Source organism: Gordionus sp. m RMFG-2023, chromosome 2 (genome assembly GCF_954871325.1).
Source record: "Gordionus sp. m RMFG-2023 chromosome 2, tfGorSpeb1-WG-v2, whole genome shotgun sequence".
In the NCBI taxonomy this organism is placed as follows: Eukaryota; Metazoa; Nematomorpha; class Gordioida; order Chordodea; family Parachordodidae; genus Gordionus; species Gordionus sp. m RMFG-2023.
The window spans coordinates 61,711,502-61,736,253 of NC_088776.1; the positions used below are offsets into that span (position 1 = coordinate 61,711,502).

Genomic DNA, 24,752 nt, shown 5'->3' on the forward strand with positions numbered 1-24,752 from the left:
TTGGATTAATTAAATAACTATTTACGATATTCTTATGTTTAATAGATATACTATATCTCATTGAAAATTAGAATATGTCGTATCTAAAATTAAGAACCATAAATTTTGATAAATAGAACAGATTAATATTATATAGAAAATATAACAACAATTATAAACTTTAAATCATAAATTATTTACCGTTAGATAGCGCAATTTATTTTAAATTTTAGTTTCTAAATAAAAATACTCAGATAATTTATATTTGAATAGATTTAATTTATATAATAAAAACATTTTATTTATATTTTTAAAATATATTTGATAGACTATAAAATATAAATAAATTTTACCTTTCAATTCACAGTTTCCATTCTCAGATTAGATACACCAATTCCACACATTCATTTTAGTTTTTTAAAAAGTTTTCCTCGCTTCAAAATTTTTGCCGATGATAAACGATAATAAGACCAATAGTAAAATATTTTTACCCTTTAAAGCTCTAGGCTATGTTTGTGATCATGTTCCAATATGTTTAAAATATAACCCACGTTTAAACAAATATGATATCATAACGGCAGTTTCCAAAGTGATTCATTTATATAAGGTAATATTTTTAACAATTTGTTTATCATTTAGTCAATATTAATGTTTAATTATAAAAAAAACTTAATATAATAGATAGACAAATATTCTTTAGAAATCTTAAATGTAATTATTTTCTACATTTATATGAATTAGAACCTGATGTTTCTTTATTTTTTATTAACTTTATCCCAAATATGTATCATACAATTAATTTTGTCCATGATTTTGAAGTGGGACCTCTTAAGATCTGCTTCTTGTTATTTATTATCTTCATAACCCAAAATGATCTTTATTACAACTAGATCATTAAAATAATTATTAATTTTGCAATAATTTTTTTTTAGATAATAACAAAGTTAGTAATGTTTTATAATTTCAAAACAAGTAATATAAAATACATGCTAGCATATTTTTTCCAAGCATGGGAATCTATCCTTATTACAACTTTACGCCATTTCTCCAATGTACTTACTTAGACCATTTATTTTGAGTATTTTAGAGTAAAATAAACAAAATTGAGAGATATAGCAGTATATTTTATATTTATCAAAACAAAATCTAACAATGTATAGTTTTTGTTCCAAGGTCATAACATTAAAATCTTGATTACCAATAATTGCTTTAATAAAAGGGGAACATTTTAAACAATTGAAAATGACATTTTTTTAAAAAATAGAAGAGCCATGAAATTTATTATCAATTTTTAGCTGTATAAATTAATTGGCTGTAAAATAATTTTGTGCTGCTTTATTAACAAAGATTCCTCTGATTGCAATTTCATATTAAAAGCATATAGATTTCCTAAATTTTAAACAATGCCTAATTCAAAATAATTCTTTCAAAATATTTGGATAGCTTTTATCATTTAAAAAATATATATTTAGCGGTTCATGGGTATTAACTATTCCATATCGTATGTGGTTTACATTTGTTGAAATAGGAATTAATGATTGTTTCTTAATTCGAAAATATTTAAGAGTTATGTATTGCTTTGTTTTAAATGACTGATTATAGCAGGCGCGTACGCAGGAATTTGGTCTGAGGGGGGGGGGGGGTAATAATAAATATTATTGTTTTAAAAATATCAAGCATAAATTTATTAGGACTAATAACTATTTCAAATACACAATTTTAAATTAATTTGAATTATAAAAAAATTATATGTAAAGAATCAATTAAATGACCCAAAATAGAAATTTGATTTTTTTGAACTTTAAAAGTTATATATAAAGCATAAAAAATTTAAATGTTAGAAATATAAATTAATACACAAAAAGCTTAGGGAATAATTGTATTTTGTATGTTATATATTTATAATGTAAAATCCAATCTTCGTTGGGATTGAGCTATTTTTTCAATTATCTAATCCTTGCTTGTTGTCAAATGCCTATGAATATTCAAAAGATCCAAACCTTTCAATCTACTTTCAGAAGTTGTACTTCTTGGTATGTTTTTCAGAGACCTGCAGGTCTGGCCCACCGTGCCCTAAATTTTTTAAAAAATAACACCAGGACTGAGCCTGAATTTAAAAAAAAAACATCTAGGCCTGGCCTGAAAATTTTTTTTAAAAAAATATCCGGGCCGGATTGTATATTTTAAAACAGCCTATATTTGAAATCGTTATTATTAGCTATAAAAATCAAATATAAATATAATTTATTTTAAAATCTGGGTGGCCTGAAAATTTTATTTTAAAAAAGGCCAGGCCGGGCCTGAAAATTGAACTTAGCCGTAAAAATCTTTAAAAAAATCCGGGTCGTGCCCTGCAAATGGCACCTCTGCAGGGCTCTGTTATTCTTCTTAAAAAAGAGAAAGTTCTCTCATTAGTTTACTATTGGGAAGAGTTGCTAATATATATAAACCCTTTTAATACATTGGGAATATAATCTAAAATGTGTTTGTAATAATGCAAAGCATCCATAGCATTTTTTGGGACTGTATCAACCATAGTTAATCTTATAAACATAGTTATTCAGCTAATAAGGCATCATAAGATACTTTAACATCTTCATGATAAAAATCCAAAAATATTTTTTTTCTATCACCATCTGAAAAAGGTTGGGAAGGCTTTTATGGAAATAATATTTGCAGTTAATAAGTGCTGCATAATGAATTAAAAACCATTCATTTATTTGGTTTATAAATGTATTTGTATCTAAGATATACTCTTCTACTGATCCTATGTTTTAACTATGAGCTTGCCTTTCTGCAAGTCGAGTGAGACAAATATTAAACACGTATAGCTCTGCTTTTGACTTAACAATAAAAATATGAAATTCTTCATAAACATTAGCCTTAATTTCCTTGAATTCTAATAAAATGCTCTCTGCTATTCTTATCTTCTTAATCAAGTCATCATGTTTTTGAAAAGTAATACATAAAATAGTTGTACATTCTAATGAGAAAAAAAATTTGGAATAAGCATTGATTCCAATAATTTTCTTGCTTCTAAGGAAAAATTTCTTTCAGGCCATTGTGATATGTCAGTAATAGAAAATAATCGGCTCTTCTAACTCCATAAAAGCTGTTACTGCTTGATGGCGGAGACTCTTATCTCGTAGGACAAGGTTGCAATTTCTTTCTCCCTGTTGGACAATTTCAGAATAATTATTTGACTAGAAATTTAAAAATGGTAGATAAATATTACACCGCTAAAAATTTGAAGATAATATTATGCCGGAAAACTTGAAATCGAAATTAATTGATAAACTTAGTGATGAATGTGATAATAAATGTAATTAAATATATATTTAATATGAGATAGGAATAAATATTAACAAATATAAATTAATATAGTACTGTGTAAATTTAATTCAAAACATTTCCATATTTATTAATTTATTTGAAAATAAAATTATGTAAAAGTTGTTAAATAACATATTTATATATTCTTATCAATTTTTACAGTTAAAATTTTTATTTACAAACGAATTAAAAAATATGGGAATGTTTTAAATTAAATCTGCACAACACTCTAAACAAAAATATTTTTGAAAAATATATCCGGCATCTGCATTTTTTGGCTTTGGGGGGGGGGGGATTTGCCCCCCCCCGCTGCGTACGCCAATGGATTATAGTAATAATGAATTGCTCTTATATTTAAAGTGATCTATAATAAATGAAATAATTATCTTCTAGAAATAAGTCCAGTATAATTTATAATTATGTTTTGTATTTAGGTGAATAAATTAAGTTAAGAGACAGGTGATTCACCCTTGAGGAAATATAGTCTAATTCAGGTAAAATGTTCCTATATACAAATTCCTAATATTTAGTTACACAAACAAAAGGTTATTATGATTTTATGCCTATATATTGGATATAACATATTAGAAAGAAGGAAATCCACAAACTAGACATGCATTTTGAAAAAAATAAAATAAAATTTACTTTTTAAAAAAAATATTTGATTAAAGTCAAATACTGTTTCATCAAAATTAATTTATAATTTAAAAACATTAAAATGCTAAAAATTTTAATGCAAAAGTTTTACAAAAGAGTGGGAGGGTGGGGTGTGTCTATATGTCAACTAAAAAATTGTGGGATCATCCTCTCTGATGGGGGGGGGGACATAACAACCCTGTGTATGAACATAAAAATTATAGGCATTCAACTATCAATATAAAATGTTTGTGGTTTTGAGACCTTTTTACAACCTGAATACCCCTATATAATTTATAAATATTTATTAACTTCCAAATGCTCAGATTAAATAAACTTCAAGAGGTAGGAAATTTTCTATCCTGGGTTCAATCAAAAATTGACTCGTTAACCCCTGGTACTTATTTTTTAAAAAATTATATCATTAATTCCCCACTTGCCAATCTTTCTTGGTGCTGCCAATATACGTAACAAACATTTCAATCAAAGTACATAGTTCTCGATATATTTTTTTTTAAAAAAAGTTGCTATTTTGAATAATATATGTATTAGAAATGGCACGATTAAATCAAATTGATTTTAATTGCATTTTTTTTGAATAAAAATATGATATAAATCTATTTTGTTTTTTTTAACCTCATTTTATTAGATAAGTATAAAAGTTTTAATTAATCCCTTAAATTTGATTATTATCAATTTATTTTTTTTGTAGGAATTCATTGATAAAATTAATTTAAATCGAATAATTTAATATAAATTGAGTTTGGATTGGTGTTATTAAACTGTCCGATCAACATTTTAGCCAAAATAAAATTATGTAATCCTAGAGATTTAGCAAATAGAGGTCCTAGCCTTTCTGCCCATCTACAGGCTTACATAAGATATTGGCCATTAAGGGGAATAATAAGCTTACCTTCGCCCCATTTTCTATCAGTGGATCCATCGCTTCCCGTCTCTCATCTGATTCATACATTCGCCAGCTTTCCCCCCTTTGCTTACCCATTGTTAGCACGAAGCCCAGACCATTTGGGACAATTCCGTAGTCTCTAGAACTCTACGACCTTCCCCGTGTTCACGGAAAGATTGGGATTACTCCACTCAATGAAGGTTCCTCTCTTATCTAAAAATCAAGCCTTACGATGAAGATCTCACAGTTTTTCACCACTTGAACCAAGGATCCATTCAAGTTTCTGGAAACCATACCCAGCAACAACCTGGATTTGCTTCTTTCCGCTTATGAGCAAAGATTTTCTATTGGATTACTGCTCAATTGTGAAATTGTTCTACTTTACCAATGCAAACCATTGCGAAACCAGCTTAGATAGCAAAGGTGAGCATTGCCGCTTTGGCGGAGGCTGTTTCCCACGGTACGCCAAATGCAACATTATTTTGCGTGCACTTAAATCCGCAGGCATTCCCTCTAGACTTGAACCAACCGGCATATTTAGTACCGATGAAAACTTCCTGATGGAATGTTCTTAATTTTCTTGGTCAAGTGATCATGGGATTTCACCTGCATTGATCCAATTCACCATCTAACCACACGTCGATTACACTCGCCTCCTCCATTCTTACCATTTTCGGCAGCAAATCTCAATACTTTTTTTTTAAAGGGTTAGGAAGATGGATACATGTAAAGACTCGTCAGTAAGGAATCTCTTATCTTACGTCAGAGGCTTGCTACCATCATTATTCGTTAAACTACCTAAATTTTATTTTTTCTTATCCAATAATCCTCCATGCCTTAGAAATTTCTTTCTTTTCCTTCTCTTTCCTACTTTCTGCTTTCTATTTCTTTTTGTTTCTCCATAATATTTTATATTAGTTATATTTACTCTCTAACAAAGACACAAGTGAACACTGAACAGGAAATTTTTTTTTAAAATTAAGTTTTACAAAAAAAAGCCATACACACCCCCCCCCCCTCTTCTGCAAAGACTTCCTCTTTTTGCAAAATGATTGGCATGTATGAAAGGATTGTTGTCAAATATTTGACAGCGGCATATCTCGCCAGCACTTCGAAATCATCTATCTAAATATTTTTTATGAATATGTGTCCAAAAATTAATAATTTTTATTTATCAAAAAATAGTACAAGGGCTTAAGGCTGGTCTCCACGAGCAAACCGCTCGACTCCGCTATAGACTGCCTCTCCGCCGACAACAATTTCATATTCGTAGCGTGTTCTAAAACTCTCCTCGCCATAAACATCAATCGGGGATTAAGGTTATTTTTTTTATAACAGATAGAACGATATAATTCTTTGGGTATAGAATAAGTCAATTTTTTTTTTACTTCTAAATTTAAAAAAGCAGGTGTTTTTTCTTTAAACAAAAATTATTATTTCCAAAAAAAAAAGGCACGAGTTTCCGGATCACGTGGCCGCTATTCGCCATATTCTTCCGTTCGGGTTTCATTTAATCACGATCGATGATAGCAACTCGGTACACGTTTGGGAGATACGGGACAGATCGAAATACACGGAAATTAATTTCGAACCTACCCTGTTTAAAGTTTGTTTTTTGAATTATTAACCTAATAATCTGCGTCGGACCTAATAATACCCTGGTATCCGTTAACAGTCGATTTGAATTTTAACCTAATCTATACCGAACACTTAAGAGTTTTTAACCCCATATTTAATACTTCTAATTGTATACCAATATCGAATACCTTAACCGACACCGAATACTTTCAAAGCTAACCTAATTGCCGATTACTCTCGATTTTAACTAACATCCGTATAGTTTACATTTATATGAAGATATATATTTTTTTTTTTGAAAACTTTAACAGATATCTGCCGTAATTCACCCTCAGACCTATTTGAACAAAATACTATTGGGATCGCATCAAGGGAGCATGGAATTGTGGAACATTAAAACGAACACGATGGTGTACCATTTCAAGGGGTGGCGATCTAAGATCAACGTCATCGAACAAGTTTGTAAATCACATTTTTTTTTCACTTCTCTTTTCTAATTCGAGTTTTTAACTTTTCCATTTATTTATCTAATTTTTATAATTAGTCACCAGCCGTTGACGTAATGGGGATAGGAATGGCGGATGGCGTTATCGCGCTCCACGACATCAAAAGCGACGAGACCATAATGACCTTCAAGCAAGGTTGGGGACCAGTGGATCTGTTGTCCTTTAGAACTGGTAAGAAATTTTTTATTTTTTTTTAAAGAATAAGGAATGATTAAAAATCTGGATAGATGGGAATAAAATCTTTTTTAAACAAAAACAAAAAATAACCAAGACGGCAAAAATTTTTTCATAAGTGGATCCCACGTAAAATGTAGTCTAGCCGTATGGGACCTGGAGGAGCGACGCTTGATAACGAAGATGGCTCACGTTCACTCATCCAAAACTCTCGTGTCCGCCATCTTTATACCCTTTCAACCCTTGCTCGTCACGTCTTCCGGTGACAATTCCATGAAGGTTCATCATAATTTTCCATTCTACATTATTATTCATTCTTTCCATTACTTACTTTTATATTATCCAAGTTTTATCAATTTTTAAAAAAACAACAACATAGGTCTGGAATTTCGACAGGCCAGATGGTACCGCCACGTCTTTACACGTCAGAGAGGGTCATAAAACGCCCATTAATAGGATAAGATTCTACGATCAAGAATTTATTCTCAGCTCAGGTTGTTATCATTAAAAAATTTTAACTAAGGAAACTGGATAATAACGAATTTTAATTGTCCAAATTTGGATTATATAATATTTGCTCTGACTATCCGCGAAGAAATATCGCCATAATTATTGGCGGTGAAATGTATAAATCTGTTTCGACCTTTCAGCTGTTATTGGGTTATGTTTGAGTTAGAGGCCAACTTAGAGACAGTTGAAATTCAAAATAAGATAATTTCAATCTAGACCAAAGGAGTATATGTAAGGGCCATCTTGTTTTTATGGCATCATACAGGGATAGGTGAACGGGTTCCTCGATGAGATTTGGGTAGTTTAGCGAAGCCTAATTAATAAATTGTCAAATACAATCTATAATTATAATCTTACTGATTGATTTTTCCCATAGGATCAGACGGTTCTTTCCGGATTTTTTCGACGATCCACGAGGGCAAAAACAAGTGCTTTGGTCTTCCAAAAACAATGCAACCTTCGCCCATCACCTATTTTGATTCAAGTATTTTTTTCAACAAATTTCAAATAAATCACATAATTTGTGTAAATTTTCCTATTTAAAGGTTTAGGATTAAACGCCAGAACTTGGGACAATATAGCCACCTGTCATCGAAATGGATCGTCCTCCTCATGGAATTTTAATTGTCAAAAGGCATCGGGCCGAAACTTTCGACCTAGAGCTGTCGCTCTTCGTTGCGCTATTAGCGAAAGCGGGCACTTTTCCATTTTCGGGTTTTCCGACGGTAACCCCCATTTTTTTCCGACATTTTTAAAATTATTTTCTCTTAAAGGTATTTTAAACTAGAATTGGTATTTACGCAAATGAGGGAATCGTAGTGATCCTAAAATGTTTAAGACACCAAAAATGTTTAAGACAAATTTATCCTCAAAGTTTAAGACAAATCTTTATTTCAAAGTTCAAGACAAATTTTTATTTCCAATTATTTTATTTATTTTTTTTATTAATTTCAAATACAAATATATATTATTCTTTTCTAAATTCAAAAAAACTAAAAAAAAATATCGTTTATAATTTTTCTAAATTCACCAAATCGCCGAAAAAAAACATTAAAAAACTATAATAATAATGAAAATCGCGAGCGAAAATAAAAATATATCATCTCAAAAATCAATAATATGTTTTTTTTTTCTCTTTCTTTTAACATACAAGCATACAAAAAAAAATAAATATATATTTCTTCGACTACAACAGGAATAAAGGGAAACAAATATAGGGCGTCATTTTTTTTGTTATTTTAAAGCTTTTTTATTGGTAAAGATTGTATTTATTTTAATCAAATATTTTTTAGCATTTCGTTTTTATTTACGATAGTAACACTCGTTCGATACAATGACATATAATAATACCTAGAATGACGATGCATTCATTAAAGGTGTTACATCAATGAAAAACAGCTGATGACGCCATTTCGGTTACCCATATCATTATCAAAAATTTTAAACGAGAGACCAATTTTTTCCTATGTCCTGACGCAAACTTTATTAAAGAATTGTCCGATCAACATCGAGATAATAAGGAAGCGAGTTATCAATTTAATAGTAGTTTTTAAACACGAGAATAATTATAGTATGGGTTACCAAAATGGCTGTTCCAGCTGATTTGCATTCAACGACGCTTTAAATGCATTATTATTTGAATGCATCTTTAGTCACTCTATGTGTCATTCATTGGTTCGAAAACGCGAAAATTATACGAACGGACCATTTCTTTTTTGTCGATTTTATGAATAGTTTTTGGGGATATAACTTATTTCGCTTTTAAATTTTTTAAAATAATATCAAAGAATTGGATACCTTTTTTCTTTCTTCCAATTTTTTTTTTTTATGGCTAAGTTCAAAATATCGAAAAATACGATTCGCAAAGAACTTTCGAGACTTTGTAGAAAAAAATAAAATCTATAAAATTTTTTCTAACTTTTGAAAATTTTAATTCAAAAAAAAAATAAGATTTTGGGACTTAAAAATAAATCATTTTATTTATTTTACAAAAAAAAAATATTTTTTTTGGGTCACATAAGCAGAATAATAGTGGGCATGAATTTAACTTTTCAACGCAGCGTTTCAAAAATGGTGCACTCAATCAGGCCAATATCGGTGTTCTGAGGCAACTCTATTATAAGTTTTCCTTGGAACTCGTTGATGGCCTTATTCTAATTTTTATATATATAATTTAAAAAAAAAAAATGAAGGTCGCGTCGAGAAATTCAATTTGCAATCTGGGCTATCTCGAGGAATTTACACCGAGACCACGTTAAGCGACAAAGTAAATTAATTACGCCAGGGTCGCATGACCCGTTTTTAAAACTTGTTTCCGGTTTACCGACCCGTCGGATGAGACCGAAATATTTAACCGACTAACTAATGATCCCTATTTTATAATATTATATTTAAATTATCTGCCAATCAATATTAATAAATAATAATAATTCGAATTCTCCGAAATTATAAAATCTTAAATATTCTTTTTTTTATAAACAATATAGACTTCAAGCTTAAGAAAATAATTTAGTCTGTATCGAGAGGTAGGGAGTTTGTTAAAAAATTTTATTTTTAAGGCTATGTCCAAAATCGTTTTTTAAAAAAATTCGCAAAGTTTCAAAATTTTTGAAATTTTTATAATTTTCTAGAAATGTTTTGGGACATGTTTTTTATTTTTTTCATAAAAGTTTGTGAATTTAATTTTACGTTTTGGACGCAACCTAAATAATAAAGTATTCAAAATATATTTATATCTTGTCAATAAATTTGAATCGTAATCTTTAAATGTTAAGTTAAATAAAGGTTTGTTTAATTCACTATTTTTGAAATACGAGTTAAAATTTAAAATTAAATACAAGCGAAATACCAAATTGAATATATTTATGTTTATAAATATATATGTCGATTATTCCTAGATTTAACTAAACAATATTTTACATTATTAATTTTCCGATTTATAACACTCTGTTTTTAGGGTTTGCTAGCATGGGGTTACTATTTTTCACTTCTTAAAAAAAATTATTAGTTGCTTAGATTAGAGGTCTGAGCCCACGCCCGGGTATATATTTTTTTGAAAACTATGGGCGGGCCTTTGGTCCAAAAACCTACCCAATGCAGACCTCTAGCTTAAATATCAAAGTAACGGCTCTGAACCAAATTAGTATCGAAAAAAAATGACACTTACATCTTTGACAAAGGAAATTATGTCATAGGAAAAAGTTATACAAATCGATTTTTTTTAAAATTCCACATCAAATCAATAATTCATAAGTGTAAATTTTTTGGGAATTATGTTTTATTTGTTTCATGTAGGGGTAGAGTGGGTCATAACGGCATTCCCCCCCCACCCTAAATATGCCGTTGACTATTTTGGAACGAAAATTAACATTTTATATTTTATTGCTAAATTGCAAATTGTACTATTTTTCTAAAACTGTAAAAATGTATTCTAGAATCCTACCACATTGTCATCAGAAAGTCAACAACCCGTCAATCTTCTCAGAATAGCTTGTTCCGACACTTTAGTGGTTACCAGCAACGCCGATAATAACGGTAACGTTGGTCGGGATATTGACGGGCACTCCATCAAATTCTGGGCCTTTGGGACTCGTAAACTGATCGACATCTTAAAAATCAAAGGTTTGCCGCCATTATCTGGCGTTGACGCATTTCATCGAAATAGGTTATTTTTAGTATATTTTTTTAAAATATTTTTATTGTTAACGTTAATCTTATAATTTAATTCATATACTACATTCAAAAATGTTAAATGAATGTAAAAACAGACACATGGTGCTAAGGCAACCATAACACATAGTCATTTTTTGATGGGTGAAATCAGATGTAATTAAGAATAAAATCTTTAAACCAACTTGAGAAATGGGGAATTTTGACACCTTATACTTTTGAAGCAATGCCATCATCAGGTCTGTGAATTCATTGGTATTGGATTATTTTACATATAAAAAGTGTATAATAGATGGATATACCTAGTGACCCGAACCCCGAGTCTAAACCACGGGTGTCTGTGCTCGGGGTTCTTACTCAGGGCTGGTTTAGTCGATTTTTAGACCCAAACCCCGCAATAGTGTGGTTTAAACGGCTCGTGAGCCCAATTTTTAAAAAACGGCTAACTTCAATATTTTTAAATATCGATCCAATAGAAAAATCACTAAAAAAAATCTGTAGTGTCTTATTTTACGGACCTGTTATCGTGTCTTGGCCCTGTCTCCAGATGTGTTTATTTTACTTGGAGCTATTTATTGACACCTATCTATTATACACCTATAAATACCGGGAATAATGAGATGTTAATATAAATATTATATCATGAGGGGGGGGGATTGATAAATTAAGGAGGGTGTTTAGGTAAATACTATAAACTTGAATATGTTCTAATTTTAATGCCCCTTCCTTTACTCGCTTTCAAAGCTCGTTACTCGCCTTAGCCCTGAAAGACTATTCTATTCTGCTGGTAGATATTTCTAACCGGAAATGCGTTAGACACTTCCGGTCCGCACATTGTTCTGTGATAACGGATTTAGGTTTTCGATCCCAAGATTGTCAGCTGTTATTCAGTTCCAGCCTGGATTGCACCTTCAAAACTTGGCACATTGCAAGTTCTAAGTAATGATCAAATTTTAAATTTCATTATTAATTTCTCTCTTTTGAAGTTTGTTAGATATAATGAAGTGCCCAACCTCGAGCCCGATAATAAGTTTCGATCTCTCACCGCAATACCTCGTTACGGCTCATTTGAATGACAGGTATCTATACCTTTGGTCGGACGCCACCTTGTACAAACACGTCCAATTGCATCCTCTTAGCAAAGTGATCGACGTTCCCATAGAGCTCAGCGAGAACGGAGAGGAAACGGGTAAAAATTTATAACTTCTCTATACTTTTTCCCAAAATTATCCCGCACCTAATTTCGTGATTAATAATATTAAAACCGCAATATTAAGGGGCCGCTTAAGGGCGATTCGAGAGCGGATCATATTATAAGATGATCAAATTATGAGGTTTGTATTTTAAGTAAATATTATCGAGGGATAATATAGTAAAATGGCCCAATATTATTTAGCCAATAGGGGGGTGATCACATTAAGAAGTTTTATTGATTGTTAAATATTTTCATCAAAGTATCTCTTACATCCTCCTCGTTACTGCTACCACAATTCCGAAACAACGCCGCTACGTCACCGAGTCACGCGAACAAATCGCTGATCAATTTATCCGGCCTTTCGGCCAATCAGATTCGAGCCACGATAAATTTGGACGCCCTCAAGATGAGGAATAAAATGGAAGTCGATATTACCGACGCCCCATTTTTTTTGCCGTCCGCCGCTCATCGAAAGGACCAAAATATCGGTTACGAAATTTCGGGAAAAGAAGGTCAGATTTTATTTAATTTATTTTTTTTTGTGGGGGGGGGTGGAAAGTGTAGGAAGAGTGGAGTGTTAGGTAGTTAAACAAAAACCTTTATATATTTAATAGGTTACCCTGCGTTCACAGTTAACCCTAATTGGCGTCGAAGTATACAAATAATCAGAGTTGTTAAAGGATCTAGATACAAGTATTTAGACCCAGTATCTAGATATAAAAATGTGGTATCTGTATCTATATAGATTTTTGATTAAAATATCTGTATCTAGATATTTAGACAATGTATCTGTATCTAGATCCATTTAAAAAGTATCTTTTAACAACTCTGTAAATAATGAATGTAAAATTATAATACTTACAAATGATATTTTGCATACTTCGCCGCGAATATCGCGCTATCTGTGAACGCAGTTATATACGACGGCGTTCGATAAATATTCTATCCTGTTTTTAACTCTTTAGGCTACGGTTTACATTTTAATATTTTACCCGTCGGCATAATTTCAGTTTAAACGAGATAATGCTTAAATAATTTTTAAAATTTAATTTAATTTTGTGAGTTTATTTGTTAGGATCGGATTAGATCATCTGGGAAGGTTATTCAACATTATTTGAATAATATATTTGTCGTGTATTTAATATAGCGTAATTTTTATTATATTATATAAAAGGTCAGTTAAAGTGAATATAATATAAAAACAATTGACCATATATTTTATGAAGTTTCTTTACCATAAAAAATACTATTTGGGCTGAATCCTAAGAAATAAGTTACTCATTTAAATATGTTATATAGAAACTGGGGAACCTTAAAATTAAATAGTATCTGGTATAATCTCTGTTAAAAAAAAAAACTTCTCTTATTTCAAATTTTTATTTTTGGAAAAAATAAATAAAATATAATAGTAAGCAAAATAAAGTCATCGCTATCGGAGGAGAAAGGTGGTGGCTTGGTCAGTTTCGACGACAGAACACCTTTCGGGAATTTGTTGCTTCGTTACGACGCCGAAGATTCTAATCAACGTAAAAAAAAAAAAATTTTTTTTTTCTTTTTTAATTATATAATTTTATTTTAGTTAAATATATACTGATATATGAGTTAGTGGTCTGCATTGGGCGGGGTTTTCGCCCGCCCGCTCTCTGGCCTATACTTTGAATGGGCGTGGTCGGGTTTTTCTAAAATATTTTTAACATTTGGTCGGGTGGCGATCGAGCTTGAAAATTTTTTTAAAGTAATGGGCAGGCGTGTGACGGGTAAATTATCGATATTTTTGATAGGCGAAATGGGCAGAACAGACTTCAATTTATTAAAATTGCATATTATATATGTGTTTGTTTTTATTAGAAATACATTTTAAATAAATTAAATAAAGAGTCAAACCAGCCGTTAAAATAATTTTCTAAACTTTAGGCGGGCTGGCGGGTTAAATAAATTTCAAAACAACGCGTAGGCCTTGCAGACCTCTAATATGAGTAAAGCTAATTTTTTGTAGAGCTATATCTTTTATCTCGAAAGAATAGCAAAGAGATAAGGGTAACAAACTCAATACGAGGATGGATTATATTATAAGATTTGAAAGAAATAAAAAAAATAGGAAAATCATATGGTTAATATTTATTTATTGGAGTGGTCTAATCGCATCTCCTGGATAAATGATTAGCATTTTATTTTATATCGATGCTACTTCTAATCACTTGTTAATTTGCCAGAGGCTACTGATCATAAAAATCACCTTATTTTGACCAACTCTAAAGTGGCATGGTCAAGAATATCCCCTCAACTTAATGATAGAGACTATATTTTTTTTAGAATGAATAACTTGGCTGAGCAGTTTTAAAGCTAGCCAAAGTTATATGATTTAACAACACCAGAGGTTTATAATAATAGTGATCTGCATTGGGCCTAATTTTTCAAGCCCGGCCCGGCCCGAAATTTTTTAAATATAGAAATTAATTTTTTATAATTACTCAAAATAAAAGACATATGTTATACGGCGTTTAGTTTCAATAAATTTAAATCAAAAATTTTTATCTAGTTTATAATAAGATATCCTAAACGTTATTTACAAAAAAAAATTTAATATGATTTTGAAAGTGTTCAATATTATGGGAGAAAAAAAATATATTAATAGGAAAATACTCTCGCTCGCATCTCAATTTTATTGATTAACATTTCAACTTTACTTTAAGCTTTAACCCTAAAATAAAAAAAATCTCAAACATTTTTCTAAACTTTAGTAAAACTTAAAAAACAAGAAAATATTACTTACTAGTTTTTTTTTCCCATAAAAATTGCACGAATTTTAAATTATTGGCCCTAAAAAATATTTTTATTATAAAATTTACACTGATCAGTAATGAGATAGAAGGAATGTACTGGAGTTTTGGAAAAACTAGTTTTTTTTTCCATAAAAATTGCACGAATTTTAAATTATTGGCCCTAAAAAATATTTTTATTATAAAATTTACACTGATCAGTAATGAGATAGAAGGAATGTACTGGAGTTTTGGAAAAATGGGACTATTGACTTTTGTCCGTTGGATCCGGGGGTACAGAGTAAACCGTCGGGTCTGAGGTCATCCTCTAATGAAAGGTTAGTTGGTTCGAGGATGTTGATTTTTGTCTTATTAGATGCTTTATGGATGATTTTATTTATTGCTTTAAAACGGAGATGGCGACCTTGGCTGCGGGTGCAGTTAAGGCTATGTCGGGCTTTAGGATGCTCGGGTAAGTTACATTGGTGGCATATGTGTGGTTGTGTAAGTGAGCATCCAAGTCTAAATCCCATGGTAACTCTCAGTTGTTCGTTGGTTAAGAGATTATCTAAGGTTTGGCTTGGAAGTGCTTCGAGCCATTCGTGCCCACCATTTTTATCGTTGGATTGTAATAATTGTATGACGTTAATATCAGTAGGATTAAGGGGCGTTCAATAATAGATTTGCTGAATATTTCGGTTGGAAATGTAAAACCGTGTAGGGTAAGTTGATTTGATTCCAACGTTCGATTGCTGCGAAAAGATCATCATTGTGTGCTATAAATGATGAGATCGCTGGATTGAGGGATATGCTTTGAGATGAGTAGAGATAAGCAGTTCTAAGAGGATCAAGTCGATATCGAGGTGCCAATTTAAGTCCGATAATGAAAGGTTGAGGATTTTTTTCTAAAAAAGTTTTTAAGCGAATATTGTGTTGATTGAAAAATTTTGAAGCGGTAAATGAGGAGGATGAGTGGAAACGATACTAGATTTTAGATAGATAAAAACATTTTATCATTTATAACACTCAATGATGATCTTTTAACCGCAGTAATCGAACGTTGGAATCAACTTACCCCAGACGATTTTACATTTCCAACCGAAATATCCAACAAATCTATTATTGAACTCCTAATAAAGAACCAACAAAATAGCCCCTTAATCCTACTGATATTAACGTCATACAATTATTGCAATCCAACGATAAATACGGAGGGCACGATTGGCTCGAAGCACTTCCAAGCCAGACCGTAGATAATCTCTTAACCAACAAGCAACTGAGAATTACTACAGGATTTAGATTTGGATGCTCACTTGCACAACCAAACACATGCCACCAATTTAACTTACCCATACATCCTAACGCCCGACACAGCCTTAACTCCCGTAATCAAGGTCGCCACTCCATCATAAAACAATCAACAAAATCATCATAAGGCATTAAGGCAAAAATTCGAAATATTATTTCATTAAAACTATGAATTACTATTATTGAAAACATCCTTATTTTCGCTGAACCAAAAAGAACCTTGTATGAATTTTAAATTTATAGCTATATATATTATAAAATATATATTCATATTGTCAAATTAAACCGTTATTTTTTGTTATATCTAAAAAAAATATACAAATTCAGTTTTTTAAAAAATGCTCCATCTTGTGGTGATATTTTTGTTACTTTATTTTCTTTATTATTTATTACATTTATTTTTTTTTATATTAAGGGTGTGTCTTACTAATCATTAAAAATATGTTCTAAAAAAGATTAATTGATTCTTTTTTATACTTTAGAAAATATTATATATTGCAATTAATAATTTATTAATTGCAATATATAATAACAAAGTAATATATTAAATGTTATATATATATGTTCTATGATTAATTTAAATTTACTGCTCAAAAAAACATAACCTTAATATTTTAGCACTGGAAAATAATCACTTAATAAAATTTTTATATAGATAAGCCTTTAAAATTAAAATATTACTGTACAAAATAATTCCAAATTTCACTTTCAAATCAAAATAGTCTAAGTATTTCTAATAAGAGCAAATAAACTTATATAATAAAATATTATTACTTACACTATAATAAAATAATGTACAGTATCAATATCTAAATAAAATGAAATGAAGTCCAGGAAGAAAAACGCGAAGGTAAAATAAATGATTCCACGAAGGAAATTATAAAAATTTTAAATTATTTTTTTTTAAAATTAAAGTTAAAAATTTTTAACACCCTGAACCCATGGACCCTCCACTTTTTAAAAGGGTCCGGGTTCAGCCAAAATACGAGGGTCCGAGCTCACGTGATTAAGATGTCACTCCATATCTCTCGTATCTTATCTTATAGCTTAAAGGCACCAAACTGTCAGAACTAATACAATTTTTTTATGAATTTCCGTAACAATAACATAAGCAGAGTTGTTAAAGTATCTAGATACAGTATTTAGATATAAAAATGTGGTATCTGTATCTAGATAAATTTTTGATTAAAGTATCTGTATCTGTATCTAGATAATATTTTGGAGGTATCTGTAGATACTTTTTATGATACATTTTGATATACTTTTATTTAACGCTTATTATAAATAAAAATACTTGAGTGTAAAATTTATTTTATTTCATATGAGCATATAAATTAATATTAATGTATATATTAAAAAATTATATATAGATATATGTAAAATATTAAAACTTATATATATAAAAGAATATATAAATATTAATTAAATAGTAATTAAAAATTATGTCATTCTGATATTAAAATCCATCTTGCCATTTTTAATTGCAATGGAATTGGTATTTTATTTTATTCTATTATATTAATTTTTAAGATTAATATTGATGACAAAAATGACGACATTCCATGGCCAATTTATAGACCATATTTTAAAATAATATCTCAAAATAAAGAAAACAAATCTCTGTTCTCTGTTAGTAAAATGTTTGCCATGTCCAAAAAATATGAAAATTTCAGTTAGCATTACCTCAACTTGCAACATTGTTAAACATTTAAGGGTATAGATACTTAATAAATGTTTACATTAATTTTAAGAGAAAACATCAAACACTCTTAATCCAAATAAAAAAGGGGAAGGAGAAAAAATTTATTAAAGAAAATATTGAACGAGGCTCATCGTCCATTGATTTTTTTTTCAAGAGACCTCAGACTTCAACCCAACCCATTTTAGATGATTTAATATCTGATTTTATTATAGATAGCATTCAGCCATAAATCCATCATTTATAAAAATGATCAAAACATTAGCTCCACAAAAAAATATAATTTGCCGACAGACAGTGGTTGCTAGAATCTCCCAAAGATGGGAGAATGAAAAGAAAGAAATTATTAAAAATCGAATAGAACCATCGTTAATATGCACAACAGCAGATTGTTGGAGTACCTATCGCCGGTAAACGTATTTCCCAGCTCATTATTAAATTGAAAAATTTTAAACAAATGAACCTGAAATTTTGTTTACCACTCTTAAATGCCTTACTTAAAGGAATTGAAGATAGGTAAATTAATAATAAATTAATCAGTATTTAATAATTTTAGCTTTATTGGGACAATTTTTGAAGATGAATATATTTTGGCAACTATGCCTCTTCCTTTTTTTAAACTAGATTGGACATGGTTGCAAATGGATGAAAATTTTAATTAAAAAAAACAATTAATACAAAAATTAGTTGAGGAATTATCAAAGTCTTCAAATGAGTGAAAATTAACCTGTGAAAAAAAACGATAATTTAATATCCGTTTTTTTTCAGTATCCCACAGCAGGAGATATGTTTGTTAATGATTTAAATTCTGATAATCAACAAATTTTAAATAGTTTTTTCAAAAATTAATGCCGAGATTTTAGTATTTTTAAGCAATATCCTGATATAAAAATGTTATTCATTAAATATAACACCATAATCCCTACCAGCGCTCCTGTTGAAAGACTTTTTAATATAGCTAAAAATGTCTTTACAGATAAACGAGGATGTCTTAAACCAAAATTTTGAAAATATTTTATTACTGAAATCTAATAATTATTTATAATCATTTTATCATATATTATTTTATTTGATATATAATAATTATTTATATTAATCGTATTATATTAATATCTAAAAATCATTATTTTAGTTATATTTTGATAAATGTGATATCGAGTCAATAAATTTTTTAGATCATTTCATGAATTTTCACAATAGAATCCTAATTTAGGTTTATTCAAACCTTATCTAAGAGTATAATAAAAAATGTATCTGTACCTAGATACATCATAAATTGTATCTGTATCTAGATAACTTTTTAGAAGCTGTATCTGTATCTAGATAAATTTTTAGACTATGTATCTGTATCTAGATCCATTTGAAAAGTATCTTTTAACAACTCTGAACATAAGTATAAACAAAGATGTCCGACAATATTATTTTTTTTTTTTAAAAATCATTATTTTTTTCGATAATATATTTACAGAACGTCAATAAATGTCAATTACAAATCGACAGATACTAAAAGCCCCCCTCCCCACCCCTCCCGTTAAATTCGAATAAATGATCTAAATTAAATATTATTTATTTTCTTTTTTTTCTGTTCCAGGAAGTTTATTTTTTTCTTGAATGGCTAGTAAGTCATAGCCTGATTGACATTGTGCTGTTGATTGTCATTAAATCCCAATGGTTTGAGTCGTAGCTTGATTGATCCAAGCATCATTGTAGTTTGATTAGACAGAATATTTACAATTAGTAAGTCAGTCAAAAATTTTTTTTTTATAAAATTATATCCTAATGTATTTTTCATTATTTCCATTTTAACATTATCCCAGATACACTTCTTCCTAATTAGTCATAATCCTAAATTTCAGATATTAAACACAAAATTTCTCATCCCAATATTCACACGAGACCTTTTATTATACAATCGACTACCTTTTTCCCTGCTCTTGGGTCTAATGTGATATCAAATGCCCAACTCCATTAAAAATAAAGAATATTCTAATATTATTCAATGACTCCCTTCATTACCCTTTATATACATAAATCCATATTTACACATATAAATCAAAAATATTTTTTTATTAATTTACCTTTACATATATTCAATAGTATGCATATATATATATATAGTTATATAAACTTTTAATATTATTATATTTTTTAAAAACTTGAACTATTTATTGGCCCATCATTCTTCACCTTCAATCCATCTTTAGCACATGTTCAATAATATCTAATTTTACATATTTTTAATCCTAAATCTGTGATTTGCCAATTTTTATATCATCACAATTCTTGCCACTTGCTTAACCTCTCTCAACCTTCTAATTATTCTTCATCTAAACTTCATGTCCTGGAATTTGACATATTTATCATTTTAACAAATTATTTTTACATTTATACATTCTTTCATCTTTATAATCAATATAAATACTTTTCATTTTTTTTTCATCAATACTATCAACATGTTCTTTTTTATATAAATTTTCCAATTTTTTCCCAATTCAAATTAATTTTATAAATTTCTATTCATTATTAATATTTTTTTTTATATTTTTAAAATTAATGCATCATGTATACCAAAATTTCTCTTTTTCAAAAAACATATTCCATTTAAACTTCCTCTTTCCTCCTTTCTCCTTCCATCTATTCCAATTTTTCTCCACTTTCTTATTTTTAATTTTATACATCTCACATATATATATATATATATATATGATTCTATTACCTTTTTTCTATTTTGGCTCTGTATAAGTGGTGTTCCAATTTTAACAAGCATCTGACCCTGTAGTTTAACAAACGGCGCCAAACTGTTAAATATAATGGTGTAATCCATTCTTTATTTTTATGAATTCCATAACGATAACATAATACGAACAATAATTTAAAAAAAGAAAAAGAATCGAGGTCCGCGAAAGGTGTACAGACAGATACTTATAATTAGGCTCCTTTTTATAATAAAAAAAAATTTACTTTTCTTTTTGACAAGATTCTACCATTTTGCTGCAGCTGAATTCCTTTGGACCTTCTTCTACGGATTTGGAAATCAGGTTGCTTTCGCCCGAGAATCAATCCACGTCATCTCTTTCCACCGATTCCCCTTCCAATACCACTCTCCTCCTGAATTTCCTTAAATTCCTCAAGGAATGTTTAACCAGCAAAAACGATTTCGATTTGGTTCAAACGCACCTTTTCTTGGTCATAAAGGTTGGTACCCGCTTATGATTGATTTTAAATAAAAATTTTTAAAAGCCTTTCAAATGTAGAAATATATTTCTTGGAATATGTAAATAATTGTGTTTCCCCACAAAAAAGTAACTATAGGTTAAATTTAAAAATTTATGATTTAAAATCTTTCCTAAGATTTTTTTGTAATTATTATTTACATTTTTAAATACATATCTTTTATATGGTTTTTGTTTTGAACAAAAAAAAGATATATTTTTAATAACTGAATTGTAATTATTTTAAAGCCAAAATCATATGTTTTTTTTTAAAAAAAAAAGTTAAAATTCGTGTATTGGCAAGTTAGTTATATAAATTAAAAATTTATCGAAAGTTCTTTGTTCAGAGTGTTTTTTTAAATTTATAAAGATATAGATATCGTTATTCTAACCCCATACTGAAATACGCTTTCGTAAACTCCTTCAAACATATAATTATCCCATTTTTAATATTGAAAAAAAAATTCCAGGGAGTGTAGAATAGAGGTCTGCATTGGGCGTTTAAAAAAAATTTAACCCGCCTGCCAATCAAAAAAATATATACCCGCCTGTCCCGCCCATTTGTCTTGAATTCCTTACCCACCCGCCCGCCCGCCCATTGGTCTAAATTTTTTTACCCACCCACCCATTATTTATAAAAAAATTTTTAACCCCAAGCCCGCTTATAAAATTTAATTGTGGTCATTCTTTCATTTTTTTTAAGCATCTAATAAAAATATTTCAGCATTACACCTCTGCAGAAAGTTTATAATTTAGGAAATTAATATAAGTATAAAAATAAATCAAATGTAAATTATGGACAATTTATTTGATCAAATTGAATATTCATGAAAAAAAATATAAATGTAAAAATTAATATTGTATGTAATTATAATGCAAAAATAATAATGAATCGACATTTTCTGGATTCAAACACGTTCTTCTTTGTTCTAAAAGTCTTCCAACAATACTAAATCATCTTTCGGAAGAAGTACTAGTTGCAGGAATTGCCAATATTTTTCTTGCTAATCTTGATAGCTTTGGCAAATCTCTTTCTGTCGTTTCCACCAAAGTAGGATATCCGTTTGAAGTATATCCTCTTCCTCAAGTGAGATCTTTAAATAAAAGTGAAACCAAATGCAGATCGCAAACCCCCAAAAAAAGGAAATTTTAAGAGAAAAGTTTTATTACATTCCCATAAAAGGAAATTTTTAATGTACAAACATGTTTATTTATTCTAAGAAAAAAGTTTTATTGTTGTGTTTATTACATAATATAGTTAGGTAAATGTTCTTCACTTTAAAAAAAAAAGGATTGGTACAATTAAAAAAAAAGAAATATTGTTATAGATCATTTAAACAATTATTTTTTTTTGTTTTTGAACCAAAATTTTAAATTTCCTTAATCCGCCCTCCCATAGTTTCAAATTTTTTTTAACACGCCCGCCTGCCCATTCTCGAAAATTTTTTTACCCGCCAAACCGCCCTCCCACTTAGATGGGCGGGCGGGCCTAAACCCCCCCCCCCATGCAGACCTCTAGTGTAGAATACATATCCTAATAAATTTTCAGATAAATTTTTATAGGATATTAAGCCGTATTTATTTAAGGTAACAAGCGTATTGCCATATTGAACCAATTTACTAACAATATGTATATATAATTGTATATTGTTTCATAAAGAAAAATAAGGTAAGGTGTAAGGCGACCAAGAGTTACGCCTAATTTATATTAAACGCGAATTGTTCTAACGGTGCCGTATTTGTCGTCTGCGTTATTTACAAAATCTAGCCAATAAATATGGAGGCTATTTGAAAATCCAATTTTGCATAACGTATATATCAAAAATTATTTATAGCTGTGAAGAATCGGACGTGATTTCGATAGCGATAAACACCGCACCGCATGAACAAATCGCGTTTACTATAAACGAGGCTTTAAGCCGCATTCTTAACGGGATCCGATCCCACACTATTTAACAGCTGATCGAATTTTAAAATTTGTTTATAAGATCGATTTTTCTTTATTAATATTAATTTTATCATTTCTATTCATGATCTAAGAAATAGTGATTTTAATAAAGAAAAATTGATCTCATAAAACAGATTTTATAAATCGGTCAGCTGTTATCGGACCGGATGTCACTATGAATGCGGTCTTAGTTGTTATCTTAATTATTAAAATCACATTTAAATTAGAAACGTTAAAAAAGAAACTTATCATTTCATCTGTATTTCTAATATTATATATTAATTTCTTCTAGGCTAAGGTTGTGACAATTTTTTTCAAAAGGGATTTGATATTAGATCCAGGGTTTAACGAAAATCTTCAAATGAACATTTTAAGTTTTTTTTCTCCTAAAAGCAAAAAATCTTTGAAAATATAAAAAAATATTCAGCAAATGTTAAACCCCAATTAGATATGAAATTTTCCTTTAGTGAAATAAGACTAATTTAGGACTGCGATCTCTTAATCAAATATAAATTAATTAATGCCGGTTCTCGGGCAGGATTGAGCAAGAAATATAAAAATTTTTGGCTGTAAATTTTAAGAGCACAAAGCAAACGGAGACCGATTTATAGTCAATTAGGCAGAAATAATATGGAACCGTGGCGGGGTCAGTTTCGATTAAATTACTGCTAAATAAGGTTCAAAATTCCTGTCATCTTAGTCGGGTTCACGACCCTGAATCTAACTGGCCGGTATCTAATCTAGTGAGGTTTAGAATTGGCCCATAATCTTTTCAAAATTTGCTTTTATCATTTCCACTGATTTTCCCTCCTATCTATATATGTGAACAATATTGTCTTTTATTACAATTCCATTTTTTTATATATATTTTATATATATAGTATCATTTTGACACCATCACCCGGCACTCGCAATTAATGAAGGAATTTTCGGATATTTCGCAGATTCAGGACGCCTATTGGAATGACTTGGAAAAACAATTTATCAGCTGTTTAGCACTAATAAATACATTCAAAAATCCTCTCATATAAAAAATAATTAGGGGGAAAAACTTTCCTATATCCATCTTTTATTTTACACCATTATTGAAATATAATTTAAATCCGAGTTTTTATTATCATTTAATGACGGTTAGTTAAGTTAAAAGAAACGATGTATTGGTTATCGTATATATTATAACCTTTGCAATATATAATAATAATTGTAAATTATGTAAATAAATATTTTTGCACCCTCGTGGTAATTTACTAGAAATCGAAATGTATGGATAAAAAAATAAACAAAAACAAGATGCTTTTTTAAATGTATGATTGAATTTAAATGGAAAATGATAGCGTAA

General features: G+C 29.4%; 1 protein-coding gene across 1 annotated transcript; it reads left to right on the forward strand.

Annotated features, from left to right (window-relative positions):
- The first annotated feature begins 397 nt into the window (after positions 1 to 397).
- On the forward strand, positions 398 to 24,556 carry LOC135923411 (WD repeat-containing protein 36-like). Its single transcript, XM_065458139.1, has 17 exons — positions 398 to 586; positions 6,041 to 6,174; positions 6,308 to 6,461; positions 6,745 to 6,891; positions 6,978 to 7,110; positions 7,211 to 7,392; positions 7,493 to 7,607; positions 8,000 to 8,107; positions 8,169 to 8,348; positions 9,816 to 9,889; positions 11,058 to 11,287; positions 12,037 to 12,231; positions 12,279 to 12,481; positions 12,748 to 12,999; positions 13,897 to 14,013; positions 21,231 to 21,448; positions 24,295 to 24,556. Exons 1-17 carry the CDS (start codon positions 431 to 433, stop codon positions 24,442 to 24,444), a joined length of 2,748 nt encoding a protein of 915 aa, XP_065314211.1. The 5' UTR covers positions 398 to 430; the 3' UTR covers positions 24,445 to 24,556.
- Positions 24,557 to 24,752: the final 196 nt, after the last annotated feature.

Excerpts from the sequence above, each read along its gene's own strand:
- LOC135923411 (XM_065458139.1), top strand. The coding sequence starts at position 431 with ATGATAAACGATAATAAGACCAATAGTAAAATATTTTTACCCTTTAAA. Across the intron at positions 6,462-6,744 it reads TCGAACCTACCCTGTTTAAA|ATATCTGCCGTAATTCACCC; the intron begins GTTTGTTTTTTG and ends AAACTTTAACAG. Across the intron at positions 6,892-6,977 it reads AGATCAACGTCATCGAACAA|TCACCAGCCGTTGACGTAAT; the intron begins GTTTGTAAATCA and ends TTTTATAATTAG.